Raw genomic sequence first — 15,658 nt, 5'->3', positions numbered from 1 at the left:
TGCGCACAACTCTATCCATAGCCCACGCCTCGCAACCATACAACATTGTTGGAACCACTATTCCTTCAAACATACCCATTTTTGCTTTCCGAGATAATGTTCTCGACTTCCACACATTCTTCAAGGCCCCCAGAATTTTCGCCCCCTCCCCCACCCTATGATCCACTTCCGCTTCCATGGTTCCATCCGCTGCCAGATCCACTCCCAGATATCTAAAACACTTCACTTCCTCCAGTTTTTCTCCATTCAAACTCACCTCCCAATTGACTTGACCCTCAACCCTACTGTACCTAATAACCTTGCTCTTATTCACATTTACTCTTAACTTTCTTCTTCCACACACTTTACCAAACTCAGTCACCAGCTTCTGCAGTTTCTCACATGAATCAGCCACCAGCGCTGTATCATCAGCGAACAACAACTGACTCACTTCCCAAGCTCTCTCATCCCCAACAGACTTCATACTTGCCCCTCTTTCCAAAACTCTTGCATTTACCTCCCTAACAACCCCATCCATAAACAAATTAAACAACCATGGAGACATCACACACCCCTGCCGCAAACCTACATTCACTGAGAACCAATCACTTTCCTCTCTTCCTACACGTACACATGCCTTACATCCTCGATAAAAACTTTTCACTGCTTCTAACAACTTTCCTCCCACACCATATATTCTTAATACCTTCCACAGAGCATATATATATATATATATATATATATATATGTGTGTGTGGGGCCTGGATGTGGAAAGGGAGCTGTGGTTTCGGGCATTATTGCATGACAGCTAGAGACTGAGTGTGAACGAATGGGGCCTTTGTTGTCTTTTCCTAGCGCTACCTCGCACACATGAGGGGGGAGGGGGATGGTATTCCATGTGTGGCGAGGTGGCAATGGGAATGAATAAAGGCAGACAGTGTGAATTGTGTGCATGGGTATATATGTATGTGTCTGTGTGTGTGTATATATATATGTGTACACTGAGATGTTTAGGTATGTATATTTGCGTGTGTGGATGTGTATGTATATACATGTGTATGGGGGTGGGTTGGGCCATTTCTTTTGTCTGTTTCCTTGCGCTACCTCGCTAATGCGGGAGACCGACAAAAAAAAAAATATATATATATATATATATATATATATATATATATATATATATATATATATATATATATATATATATAATTTTACCAGACTCCAGCTGCTTAAAGCTACACTTCAAGTGGAAAGTCAGCTTTGGTGAGTGGTGAGGCTGTACCACTAAGAGTACAGGGTAGGAGATGAGTTTTGTGTCGAGTATGTTTGAGAGAAATCAACAGGGTGGTGAAATAGTTTAAACACAAGAAAAGTCAACAGAAAATGACTTAAGAGATTCTGTGAGTCAAAACAGGTGAAGGGAACAAAGAGATCAAGGATGGGATGGAAAGGTGCTTCAAGTTATGAGGGCATGAACATGGAGGAGGGTATGAAGCATGCATGAGGTAGATGGAATAGTAGCGATGCCAACTGATTGTACCATGTCATATGAAGTGGTCAGAGAAAACTAGGGAATCTTCTGTAAGGCTTGGCATTGAATCGGAGGTTTTGGTTTTGATGCATTTCACAAGACAGCATGAGAATTAAAGTGACCAAATGAGGCCATTCTTTGTTTGTTCCAAGCACTAACTCTGAGTAACAGCAAACATATGAAAAAAAATCAAATGCCTTTACCATATCTACAGTACCTACACAAAATAAAAAAAATTCTTCCAACCTCACATACTATCTGAATTAAAGTATTTATATACCAAGTTCATATTTGTCTCCTGCTGGGATTACATGGCCACTCATCGTCTGTATGTTAACATCCAGTGCTATGCTGGAAATGCATTTTCAAGCGTGTGACTGGTATATTCTCTTAAAAATGTTGAACATTAAGGTAAATCCTGATAGCTCATGAGGTCAGGGGTTGTTTTCATAGGTTCTGTTGATTTTCTCTTCATCTACTTGTATTACCTACTGTCACATGAAGTATCCCAATACTTCCTCTGAACTACTACTAACACCTTATCAAATATCATTTAATGAGATACATGAGATTCTTTGGTCTCCTACAGGTATTTCTGTATTAAGAACAAACTTTTTAAAGCACCTACAACAAAAGCACTTACTTCCCAAAGCTGGTTCCAATGCAAACCAACTTTTGCCCCTACAACATTGTTGTCACCTCCCTTCCACCATGTTAGCTGCATGTACAGAAAGGAAATCAGCACATTTAATGATCACAGCATATACACCTCCCAGCCACTGAATCCAAAACCATCTTTTTCAAATAACTTTGTAAAGAAGGTGGACATAGTTTGCAAGGGGAAGTTAGGTCTCTTGTTTTCTCAAAGCATTTCACTTACTTTCACACAGCATTTCCCCTAATTAACATACCTTTCCCCGCTGTCACATTCAGCTTTATAGTTTAAAAAGTACGTCACAAATCACCCCCAAACTCCGAGTCTGGACTATGGTAATATTAAAGTTTCGAACATTCACCTAATTAGGAGTTGAAATTATGTTTTCCCAATGGTTTTTTATGTGTTTTACACGATCCTGACACTCGTTTCAAACGCAAAGCAGTACCTTTTGAGATATCCCCTCCTTTATCCATCGGCAATAGGGGACCCTAGCGGGAATCGGGATTTTGGGTAGGAGAAATCAAAATTTAGTGATTTGCTAGAGAAATGACGGTCAGATTTATCTAACAGACATCAAAAACCGCCGGAAACGCAATTTCAATTAAATCAACCCTTACCTAACAAGGGCTTACCGTGAAAAATTACCGTTTGGATAATGATTTTCTGACTATGGCAATTTCATAGGGTAGTAATCAATTGAGGGAGAAACAGAAATAAAGGTCTTAAAGCTGATATACTACTGATTTAGAGGCTTAAAATCCCAAAATTCGCTGGATGATCTAAAAGGTAATAATACCTTAATAATTATATAACGTGATTCCAATGATTTATGCTTTGTGCCGTAAGTTACTTCTCTTGTTATGAGGTGCCCTCTAATATACATTTCATTCAAATCCCCTACCTATTTCTGTGGTGTCAATTATCTGGAAATGATATTGGTGAAGTCGAAAAATCGAATATTTAGGTGGAAATAGATAAGGATGCCTGAACTACCATACCTAGATATCTCTCGGGTTCAACCATATATCTCTCAAACCCTACTGTAATTACTTTTTATACATCAAAGATCTTTGGTATACATAAAAAAAAAGATAACGCTTGAATGTTCCATAAACTAATAAACTTACGTCTAAGTTTTCTGTATCATGTCGATCTCTGCTTGCGTCTGCTGTATCTTCCTCTGCAAACGCTCTCGACGCCTCTTGAGCCACTCTATCCTCCAACTCTTAAACTTATACCCGCAGAAGAATCCTACAGAGAAGGTTGCCCCCAGGGCCACAGTTAGCACGGTCGTGGATAAACTAAGCTCTTGTACCATGGTTTTCTGGCCCTCGGAGTGTGACCCTCCACGTGTTTACAAACTCGGATCAGCTGATTTGCGCGCGTTCGTCACCTGTTCCCTCCATCCGACCTCTGAGGTATGTATACAAGTTTCCACCCTATAGCAGTATGTCTAATTTTATGGTATCTCTGGTTCGGCAGTCTACCTCCTTTGGTAGAGAAGTAAAAGGAGGATAGTACTTTGTGCCTGCCTTGTTAATTCACTGATTAAATCGACTTTGGGCAGCTGTTTGGGAACTTTAAGCCTACGGGATATCAGGGTCATTATGGCCGTCAAACAAGCAGCATTCACCGAATGATTTTTATATATCTTCAAGTGTTGAGGATAACTATAAAACCACATACGATCTTAAGTTGACCATAGGTATGCCAAAACTGCATGTACAAATTGTACTGTTCTAGTCCGTTGACAAATGAGTAACCGACGTCTAGTCTATGACAAAATAAAGACACCTAGTGCAACAGTATCTTAGTACTTGCAGCTCAGTAGCGAGGATAGAGCAACACCGAAAAAAAACATGTATCATTTATATCTACAAAGAAACTGTTTCAAAAAGGCATGGAAATATGCTTGCACATACCTTGGGACCTTGACCATTAGGTGGAATATAACTTGGCTTGTTAAGAGACTTATTGCCACAGGCAAAATCGTTTCACGTGGGACAGTTGTAACTTAACAGGTATGCTCGGAGCGTTTTTAACGGGAGTATACCAGAATTACTCAGCACAATGTATCATTCAAATTGCCTCTGGTATGTTTAAAATGAGCTGGTAGAACAACGTGTGATATATAAAGAAAAAAAAAGTTATATTTGAAGTGAACGTATATAACCGGGAAACAACGTAGGGGATGATTAAAATAAATGTGGGTTTGTATTGGATAAAAAAACTGCCTCACGATCAATGGTTACACAGGTTTTGCAAAGTGCTTTAGTCCAATTTTTATGATAGGAAAAGACTTATATAGTTTCATTATGACATTTTTTCCTGGTAGTATTAGTTACTGATCTCGGCCCATCTTTAGTTTTACTATAAACAGCCCATGTAATTAGTGTTTAGCAGCACATGGTCTTGTAGGGTGTCATAAGTAAATTATATAGATATTGAGTAATGGTAAAGTGATATAGTGATTTATAGCTTGCCTGATTACGTATTACGTATTCCACCTTAATGCATACACAGAAACATTCAAGTCTTTTTACATTCATTCTGGTTCGCCGTTTTCCGCCTTAGCGAGGTAGTGCCAGGGACAGATTAAGAATGGGCTGTCATGTGTAATGCACAGAAGCTACACCCCCTCCCCCCCATCCACAACTACGCCTCACAGAGTTTCCGTTGTTTTCCCCGGCTGCTTCATATACCCCGGGTCAGCCTGTTAACAGCACATTGCACCCTGCATACTGTATTACTTCAATCTACCTTAACCCTTTCACGCATTTCACCCTCTTGCACGTGCAGGTCCCGAGCACTTAAATTATTTTTCATTCTACCTACAAATTGGTTAATCCCTTCTTGTCTCCTTCATTTCTGACTTTTTTTTATTAACGTCTGTTCACTAATCCTGTCCATGTCATAATCATTTCAACGCACCCAGTTTAGCACTTAGCCATACTCTTATTTCTATACCTTTCTCTCACCCTGCCGTTACTGACTCGGTCATCCTTCACACCACATATTGTCCTCAGATATTTAATTTCCAACACATTCTCCCACTTACGTACATTCTCACGTATAATCCATTCTTTGCGTCCATGCAACATCGCTAGGACTGCTATACTTTCAAACATCCATTTTCGCCCTAACAGATATTGAAATCTCTTTCCACACATTCCTCCAGGTTTTCTCCTTTAAACTCGTACCCCATCTGTCGTCTTGCACTGCTGAATCTAATCACCTTACTTTTAGTACATATTTATGCTTAACTTGTTTAAAAAATTAAACCTTTACGTTTCAGTCTTCCCTTGTTTCATCCCTTTCCCCTTATCCCACCTTATTTCTTCTAACCACCCTATTTAAAAAAAGAAAATGGGTTGGTTGTTAGTTTCCATGCACATGAAATTAAAAAAGGTCCAATTTCTTGTTATTTATGCTAGAAATTAAAAGTACGTAACCTTGTAGAATACTGTTGACGAAGGCTGGCACTCTCTGCTTTCAAGGGAATGAACAAACGCGTCTCTTAGAATAACTTGTGTTGACTGTGTGAGTGGCTCTGTTTTGCTTTGGCGCTAGCTCTCTAGGTCGTCTAAATATGGCAGACCAGGCCACGAGGTGCGTTTGAGGAAGATTAATGCTGGAAGCTGTTCCCAGGCAGAAGTTTATGGCATGTAAAGGCATATGCAATCAATTGTAATGATGCAAGAGATCAGTTAAGTGGAAATAGTTAAGTTTTGCTAAATATTTGTGGATCTCTGTTGGGGCGTCAACCTGGGGACACCCCCGTTGGGTCGGGAGTGGGGAGGGAGGAGGCAGCCACGCGATTTCGTACGACATTGCACAGTAATCGACTCTACACGCACAAACCTGGCCACTTTAAACATTAATATCTAACCAAGCCTCAAGGATAACATTAACGTTATAACTTTTCCTGCGATTGTATTTTCGATTCTGAAAATCAGTTTCCGTATGCTCCTTGGCCTTATTTGCATAAGATATTTTAAGAGATAAGCGAGACATGTTTGAATAACAAGTGGCTCCACTGTAGGATCTATACGAAGCCAACAAGGGGACATGGTTTCAAGGAACCTTCAGGTGATCTGATTTGCCTTTCGTCACTGCGGCATCGAATATATTTGGGAAAAAAAAATGCTCATTAATAACAAGAAATTAGGACGCGAGAATTCGGCCCCGTGATGATATAGTGTCTTTACTGCCTAGTTTAAAAACTATTGTGTTACCGCCCCAAGTAACACAAGGAAACTACGACTTGCCCTGTTACAAGCCTCAAGTTAACGCTACCGAACTATAGTTTCCTCTTTTCTGTGCAGAGTTGAACTGCCCAGCGGCCATTTATGGCGAAGCGAACACCTTCCCATTCAAGTTGAACAAATTGATATTCTGCTTTTTCGTTGCAACATAACCTTAAAAACTTTTACGTTGCAACGTAACCTTAAAACAGCCATTCGCCCTGAGCCGCAGTGTTGGCTTCCTTTTCCCCTCTATTATTGATATTACTTTTGTTTCTGCTGCTACGAATTGGCTGGTTGTGTGACTGCTGCAAAATACGAAGCCGTTTGGTCACATAGGTAATGATGGAGCGGTTGGCAGCTCGAGGATGAGCCGTTGTAACGTCTGTACCCTTCTTTATACCTCGAAACTTTGGAACTCTATGCCTTATCATGTCTTTCCCTACAGCCTCGAACTTTTTTCAAACGCAGGTTTATGTCTTTTTTTTTTTATTTTAAACCATTGATCCTCTCGTCCCTTTTCCTCTGCTTTTAGTGTCATGTTTTGGTAGCCTAGCCTTAATGATATGTTTTGACCATGACCGACATTTTTTTATGTGGCACACCTGTCGCTCCTCATGCATGGATTCGTAATTATTTTCTTTTTCACCAACACGAATGCGTAAGAATGTTTTCTAGTGACAGGTGACAGTTATAACACTAGTGGAAGGATGACGGCTTTGGCTGTAGCCACCAGTCGTCGAGGGTATCAAGTCAGTACATGTAGATCAGTACTTGCCAACAATAAGACAGTCACTGTACGGTGTTATTCATGGCGCCATAAAAGGTTTTCTCAGCCATGTGGTAATTAGCAGAGGTGCTCAAGTGGTGAAAGCGGCCGCCACCTCTGATGCCGTGTTGACATTACTGGGCCGGCGCCGTCCGGCATTTCACACCTCAACCCTTCGGTGATTTAGATAATTTCTCGGTAATCTGATGTAACAATGGGTCGTAAAGCTTGTCTGACTTTGCAGCCAGGAGTGGTATGCACGGTCGTCTGGGAGATGTTAGAGCCAGGGGTTTATTGTTACCATTATTGCTAGTGGAAGTTGTGGATGACGTCACGCCAGACTTTTCTAGGCGTCAGGACGCGGGCCTCCGCGCTAGGAGGGGATCCAATGGATAAACCTCAGCCATTTCCTCCTTTCGTTGGCTGCCTCCTGCTAGGACGCGTATCCCAGTTCATATTTCCACTGGAACCCGTTCACCATTTCTCCTTTCGTTGGCTGCCTCCTGCTAGGACGCGTATCCCAGTTCATATTTCCACTCTGGAACCCGTTCACTCGTTCTCAAGTCGCCGAAGCTCGACCGCTTTGCTTTCAGTACCCCCGTGTATGTCCTTGCTTTATAGATGGTTTGTGTAGAATGTATTATATTTCATATTACAGTGAGTTTGATCCCCTAAATACGATGGTCACGCCATCAATACAGTTGTGCTCACGAAGTAACAACCTAATTAACGGAGTGCTTAACCTATGATAAATAGTCTCGAATGGTTCATCTGTCTAGTGGCATTCATCCAGCCGTTGCCGTATTTGGCCAGTGGTTTCCAGTGGCTGCCGAGCACTGTGCTACCACTGGCCCGTTATAGTGAACCCTCTCACCCACCCACCCCCGCTAGGCTCACCGTTATCCTGTTATCTCCCCTTTGCTAATATACCCGCCTTCTGCTGCTCTTTACACCCCACAGCCCTGGGTGTGCCCAGTGTACCAGAGCCCCTGGGTGTTCTGAGCGGTCCTCTTGGCCTAGTTCCCGTCCCTGGACCGTACGGAGACACTCATTGTCGGGTGGCATCACCGCATTACTTCAGAAGGCGAAGTCTAGAATGTTAAGGTGCAATATTTTGGTGGAATGCGTGTCCGTAGTTGCCGCTTTTTGCACAACGGTACGATTATAGGGCATGAAACGACCTCAGGACTTGACGAGACGACCTCAGGGCATGACGAAACGACCTCAGGACATGAAGACGACCTCAGGGCATGACGAGACGACTTCAGGGCATGACGTAACGACTTTAGGGCATGACGAGACTACCTCAGGGCATGACGAGACGACCTCAGGGCATGAGGGTACGACTCGAGGAGTATCTAGACCCTTGGAACGACCCTGGGGTATGTGATGGCCCGGCCTCCCTCCTGAATTGTTTGGTCTTGCTCATGTGGTAAATATTATCAATAACACAAAGGAACATTTGATCTCTGTTCCTTGGAGAAAGAGAGGAACGTGTGACCTCTGGTTGCTGGGGAAACAGGGACCTGTGACCTTTGGTCCCTGGAGAGAGAGAGAGAGAGAGAGAGAGAGAGAGAGAGAGAGAGAGAGAGAGAGAGATATAACCATTGGTCTCTGGGGAAACAGAGGGACACATGTGACCTCTGGTCTCTGGGGAAACAGAGGGACACATGTGACCTCTGGTCCCTGGGAAGAGGGAGGGACGTATGACCTTTGTTCCCATTGGAGGAGAAGGGGGGGGGACATGTGACCTCTAGTTCCCGGGGAACAGAAGGACATGTGACCTGACCCAGGGTAGGCGTCTAGCGCGTCCGCGTTGCTTGGGTCGCAACGCTCAGTGTGTCATCTTGCTGCCCACGCGTCGGACATAACGTTACCTTCAGGTGCCGCAAACCCTTTGTGGATTTTATTGCTACCCATGACGCGTTGATTTATGGGACGCCGCTACGTAATGGTGACGACCCCCCTCCCTGGGGAGCGGCGGGCGGGAGGGAGGGATTGTGAGGCAGTGGGGATGGGTAGGTATATATACACCAGCCAGGGAGGAGTGCCCGCCCACACCCTGGAGTCACCGTTGACACCACCAGAGGCACGAGAGCTAAACGTCAAGAATTACCTTCGTCAGCCCACAGCCGTGAGGAAACCCAGGAGTCATATCAGGACGGGGCGTCTTTGTTCCATTGCTCCACCCGCTGCTGGATGGTTATCCCACACGAGGGTCCCAGCTAACCTTCCGTTGGTAGGGCTTCCTCAGACACCACCAGAGGCCGGCCTGGCCACAGCTGTTGTCCCACTGACCCTGCGGGACTGACATCAACTTCTGACCCCCTGACCACCACCACTGCCATCCTCTGACACACGCGCGCACACACACACCATGAACGGCACCCAGTTATTCATCGTAAGTACGTGCTTGCAGTGCTGGCAACAGTCACTTGGAGCTGTTATACAGTCACCAGTCACTTGGAACTGTCATGCAGTCACAAGTCACTTAGAGCTGTTAAACTGTCGCCAGTAATGCGGGCAACAGTCACTTGGAGCTGTCATACTGTCACCAGTCACTTGGAACTGCCATGCAGTCATAGGTCACTTGGAACTGTCATGCAGTCATAGGTCACTTGGAACTGTCATGCAGTCACCAGTCACTTGGAGCTGTCATAATGTCACCAGTAATGCTGGCAACAGTCACTTGGAGCTGTCATACTGTCACCAGTAATGCTGGCAACAGTCACTCGGAGCTGTCATACTCTCAACAGTAATGCTGGCAACAGTCTTTTGGAGTTGCCATACTGTCCCCAATCATTTGGAGCTGTCGCACTGTCACACCATTAATACTGTCACCAGTCACTTGGAACTGCCATGTCGCTGGTCGTATGTACTTTTTATATAGTGTCATTCGTTATATGTAGATGAGGGTGAAATGAAGATGAGGGCGTAGTGAGGATGGGGTTGTAGTGAAGATGGCACCATCTTTGACCGGATCCCCCCAAAATGATCCAAGCTTGGCTTGCAGGCCAGTTGAGGTTATCAATACACACACACACACACACACACACACACACACGGCAAGGTGTTGAAGAATCTTAGGTCCAGATGTTTAAGGTGTTATCTCTTTCTGTGTATATGGCACCTTTGGATTTCAGAGGCAGTAATTTACAAAGTGGTATTACAGGTAGAATGAGAAGAGATTTTACATAATGACAACAAAGCTTCTGTTGAAATACGGTGATGCTTTTTTGTTTTTTTGGAGGGGAGGATTTGGACATTAACGCCATCTATCAAGCTGTCAAGAAATTAACGCTGTGGCAATGCTTCCTTAAGGAAGCATTGCCATCTTGAGAGATGGACTTGGTTGGACACGGCAGTGTGTGTGGTACATTTGGCTACGGGACCGACTGGTGTCAGGGATATTAAGACGAAATGTCTCAGGAATGACTAGGGAGAGGCGATATGACTAAATACTCTTCCTCAGTTGAAGTGTAGAAGGCCATGTTCCGCGCGAACACACTTGACAGAGAGGAACTGCTTCAGCGAACGCGTTGAGCGATGTGGTGTATCATAACGAAGTAGGAGAAAAGATCCAACTGATAGCACGTATCTTCCACAGGTCAGGAGCCTGGTCCTGCTGTTGCCCCTGGTCCATACCTGCAGGTAAGGCTCTGTTACCCAGGAATCTATCATCCATCATACCTGCAGGTAAGGTTATGTTTTCCAGGTATCTATCATCCATCATACCTGCAGATAAGGCTCTGTTATCCAGGTATCTATTATCCATCATACCTACAGGTAAGGAGGTAAGGCTATGTTATCCAGATATCTATCATCCATCATACCTGCAGGTAAGGCTATGTCATCCAGGTATCTATTATCCATCATACCTGCAGGTAAGGCTATGTTATCCAGGTATCTGCTATGATACTGTCCTCTCTGTCATACACCTTTTTAAACTTCTGTGTACCATGAACAATTATGAATCATCCCTGACCCTTAATTAATTCCATTCACCCGTTGCCACGCTTTGAATCCATAGAAGTACTTCCTTACATGTTTTCTGACGTGTTCCCTGCTTGATAGTGTCTTGTGTCCTCTGGTTGTCCTGGCTCCGCATCTTTCTATAAATGGAAAATGCTGTCGATATGACGTCTCCCTTTTCCACAGAGCGCAAATATATGTATGGCCCCTGACACTTCTTAGGCTGGGAATGGCGGTGGCTTATAATTGTCGTACCGTCCTTATTGCCTCCTAGATGATCGGTGTTTTATCTTGATTTTCCTTTACGTTTCTCACTCTCTGTCTCAGGAAGGTCACCTGAACACTAGTTTGGTCATGACGTACCACACGTTCATCTGCTGAACATGTCCTAATGCCATGTCACTTGAGTGGCATCACTTAACATTTGCCTTTTTGTTTACAATCCTTCTATACCTTGGGGGCTCCTGCGTCCCTCTCTCTCTCACACACACACACACACACACACACACACACACACACACACAGTGATTCCTGCGGCTTATTTTCTGATGGATGGTATTCGTCTATAGGCCTTAACACTGTGTCCCATCCTAATAATGTGGCATTAGTTAGGTTGACTTTCATCCACCATATACGTATATACCAGACCTACGAAGGCGTTTGCTGTCCAACTAACCTTACCGTGGAAACAACAGCGCTGTCCTCCTCACTCTCTCCAAGTGACACACTGGGAACAAGAGCGTTGCTCGTACTGCCTAGCTAACAACAGCCTTCAGAGACACACCTCGGCCCGAAAACACTGCTGCTTTCACTGCCTAGCTCACACACCCTTCTAGAGACTCAGCTCAGCCCTCACTGCCCAGCTCCCATACGATGATAATGTATAAGCATGACTATAGTAATCAGACGTCATTACCCATGCTCACGTCCGACGACCATCTGACGCCAGGCACATGGCTTGTGGACGGCTCCAGCCTACACAACCACCGTTCCCGGTTCTGGATAATGAGATTATACACTCGCAGCCAAATAGCGTCCTGTCTACGTCTCTTCGTTGTATATCAACTGACTGTTATATTTCTTTCTTGCATCTCCCCAGATGATGTGATTATTACACGAGAGTGCACCTGGGGACTTGCCGTGTTTCATTTCCCCGTGGACTCGTAGGAATATACTTGATCACGCGCTCAATTATATATATATATATATATATATATATATATATATATATATATATATATATATATATATATATATATATATATTGCTTTGTCGCTGTCTCCCGCGTTAGCGAGGTAGCGCAAGGAAACAGACGAAAGAATGGCCCAACCCACCCACATACACATGTATATACATACACTTCCACACACGCAAATGTACATACCTATACATCTCAATGTATACATATATATACACACACAGACATATACATATATACTCATGTACATAATTCATACTGTCTGCCTTTATTTATTCCCATCGCCACCCCGCCACACATGGAATAACAACCCCCTTCCCCCTCATGTGTGCGAGGTAGCACTAGGAAAGACAACAAAGGCCCCATTCGTTCACACTCAGTCTCTAGCTGTCATGTAATAATGCACCGAAACCACAGCTCCCTTTCCACATCCAGGCCCCACAGAACTTTCCATGGTTCACCCCAGACGCTTCACATGCCCTGGTTCAATCCATTGACAGCACGTCGACCCCGGTATACCACATCGTTCCAGTTCACTCTATTCCTTGCACGCCTTTCACCCTCCTGCATGTTCAGGCCCCGATCACTCAAAATCTTTTTCACTCCATCTTTCCACCTCCAGCTTGGTCTCCCACTTCTCCTCGTTCCCTCCACCTCTGACACATATATCCTCTTGGTCAATCTTTCCTCACTCATTCTCTCCATGTGACCAAACCATTTCAAAACACCCTCTTCTGCTCCCTCAACCACACTGTTTTTATTACCACACATCTCTCTTCCCCTTACATTACTTACTCGATCAAACCACCTCACACCACATATTGTCCTCAAACATCTCATTTCCAGCACATCCACCCTCCTGCGCACAACTCTATCCATAGCCCACGCCTCGCAACCATACAACATTGTTGGAACCACTATTCCCTTAAACATACCCATTTTTGCTTTCCGCGATGACAGTGAATGCCGCTAGCCTTTTTTTTTTTCCCCCCGTATGCCACATTGCGCATGCGTGCGTAGAATCGCCTGCCCTGCTGGGCCCTACGGTCAAAATGATGACGCAGTACCAGAGGATGATCACGTGACTGGTGCCTGGATCTCCTTGCAACAAGGAGGTCATGCCACGGTACGCTCGCGGCGTGGGCGGACATACGATCAACGGCTTGTTACATGAGTTCGTTGTCTTTATAAAGGTGTCATACCTCTTAACCCTGAGTCTTATGAAGGTGTCATTCCTCAACCCTGAGTCTTATGGAGGTGTCATACCTCAACCCTGAGTCCTATGAAGGTGTCATACCTCAACCCTGAGTCTTATGGAGGTGTCATACCTCAACCCTGAGTCTTATGAAGGTGTCATTCCTCAACCCTGAGTCTTATGGAGGTGTCATACCTCAACCCTGAGTCTTATGAAGGTGTCATACCTCAACCCTGAGTCTTATGAAGGTGTCATTCCTCAACCCTGAGTCTTATGAAGGTGTCATACCTCTGAATCCTGAGTCTTGTGAAGCTGTCATACCTCAACCCTGAGTCTTATGAAGTTGTCATACCTCAACCCTGAGTCTTATGGAGGTGCCACACCTCAACCCTGACTCTTATGAAGCTGTCATTCCTCAACCCCAAGTCTTATAGAGGTGTCATACCTCAACCCTAAGTCTTATGAAGGTGTCATTCCTCATCCCTGAGTCTTATGGAGATGTCATACCTCAACCCTGAGTCTTATGAAGGTGTCATACCTCAACCCTGAGTCTTATGAAGGTATCATACCTCAACCCTGAGTCTTGTGAAGCTGTCATACCATTTTTAATCCTGAGTCTTATGAAGCTGTCATACCATTTTTAACCCAACCTCTTTACTACGAAACTTTCGTCACCAAGTTGAGAAATGACGCAAGAATTAGTGAGTTTTAAGCCAGTCTCCTTTTTTTCTGCGTCCTCAGCGTATGGGCTTTAGAGACAGAGCGTATGTGATCTTGAAATAAACTTTAACATTTGAATGCGTTAACGATTTTTCATGAGAGGTTTATATACGTTGACGTTGCCGGCCTTAACGACCCTGGCAGTTGACAAGGCTTAGGTAAAGCCCCATTAACCGACCACCATCGGTTGTTGACATTCAGCATAACACTTGTAATGCTTCATATATATATATATATATATATATATATATATATATATATATATATATATATATATATATATATATATATATATATTCCTTACCACAGGGAAATGGAACACGATAAGTTCTCAAGTGCACTTTCGTGTAATGATCTCATCGCCAGGGGAGATACGAGGAAAAAATATAACTATCTCCCCTGATGATGTGATCATTACACGAAAGTGCACTTGGGAACTTATCATGTTTCATTTCCCTGCGGTAAGAAAGGAATTTAGTTGATCACGCGCTCAATTGTGATCTCTTCCATATATATATAATATATATATATATATATATATATATATATATATATATATATATATATATATATATATATATATATATCAGTTTACGTATTCCTTATGTTGTTTACAGAGGACGGGAGTGTCCAGTGCCCCACGAGTGTCAAGGAGTTGGTCTGGAGGAGCTGAGCTCCGGCACGGGCGAGGCTGCGTTCTGTCTCGCCCAGGGAGCCACGCCCATATGTCCCGGCTTCGATATCAATGGTAACCCGATATCGGTCACAACCACACCGCCCGTGACTACAACCACGCCGCCCGTGACTACAAACACGCCGCCCGTAACTACAACCACGCCACCCGTGACTACAGTCACGCCGCCTGTGACTACAGTCACGCCGCCTGTGACTACAATCACGCCGCCTGTGACGACAACAACGCCACCCGTGACTACAATCACGCCACCCGTGACTACAACCACGCCACCCGTGACTACAACCCCGCAGGGGCCCAGCTGTGAGGAGGCGTCATGCGAAGGGAAATCTGAGGGTGTGTATGCCCACCCCGAATGCGACTGCCAACGGTATTACACCTGCGTGACGTCCGTGTCAGGCAATAGTCTCATCCTGAGCCAGTACCGCTGCACAGGGAACAAAGTCTTCGACCAGGACACCTACGAGTGCGTCAGGGACAGGAGCAAGTGTCCGTGAGTTAGCTAGGCTGTGTATGAGACCGCCCCCTTGGCGCTTCGATGCTGCGCTACAACCAGAAGTAGGGAAATGATGGACTCGCTGCTGTGTAACCTGCAAGCAAGCTAAGTCCGGTAACATTATATATATATATATATATATATATATATATATATATATATATATATATATATATATATATATATATATACATATATATATATA

General features: G+C 44.1%; 2 protein-coding genes across 9 annotated transcripts in view; one reads left to right on the top strand and one right to left on the bottom strand.

Moving 5' to 3' along the window:
• LOC139755037 (isoaspartyl peptidase/L-asparaginase) overlaps nucleotides 1-11,983 on the bottom strand; it is a 27,446-nt gene extending 15,463 nt beyond the window's left edge. The window contains exon 1 of one of the 7 annotated variants that reach the window (XM_071673012.1): nucleotides 11,832-11,983. The gene's annotated coding sequence lies outside the window, so the exon portion shown is untranslated. Of the gene's footprint in view, nucleotides 1-3,292; nucleotides 3,572-4,087; nucleotides 4,190-11,826 lie in introns of those variants that run through there. The other 6 variants (XM_071673031.1, XM_071673042.1, XM_071673003.1 and 3 more) reach the window with 6 other exon arrangements.
• LOC139755058 (uncharacterized) lies at nucleotides 3,454-15,658 on the top strand. Of its 2 annotated transcripts, none has more exons than XM_071673073.1 (3): nucleotides 3,454-3,583; nucleotides 10,786-10,829; nucleotides 14,881-15,658. In XM_071673073.1, exons 1-3 carry the CDS (start codon nucleotides 3,482-3,484, stop codon nucleotides 15,452-15,454), a joined length of 720 nt encoding a protein of 239 aa, XP_071529174.1. In that variant the 5' UTR covers nucleotides 3,454-3,481; the 3' UTR covers nucleotides 15,455-15,658. The 2 variants fall into 2 exon arrangements, with proteins under 2 accessions (XP_071529174.1, XP_071529185.1); XM_071673084.1 differs by lacking the exon at nucleotides 3,454-3,583 and adding an exon at nucleotides 9,211-9,579.

The sequence above is a fragment of the Panulirus ornatus genome, chromosome 2 (assembly GCF_036320965.1).
Source record: "Panulirus ornatus isolate Po-2019 chromosome 2, ASM3632096v1, whole genome shotgun sequence".
Lineage (NCBI taxonomy): Eukaryota > Metazoa > Arthropoda > Malacostraca > Decapoda > Palinuridae > Panulirus > Panulirus ornatus.
Note: the sequence above shows the minus strand (reverse complement) of the source record. Positions and strands in the feature narration are given on the sequence as shown.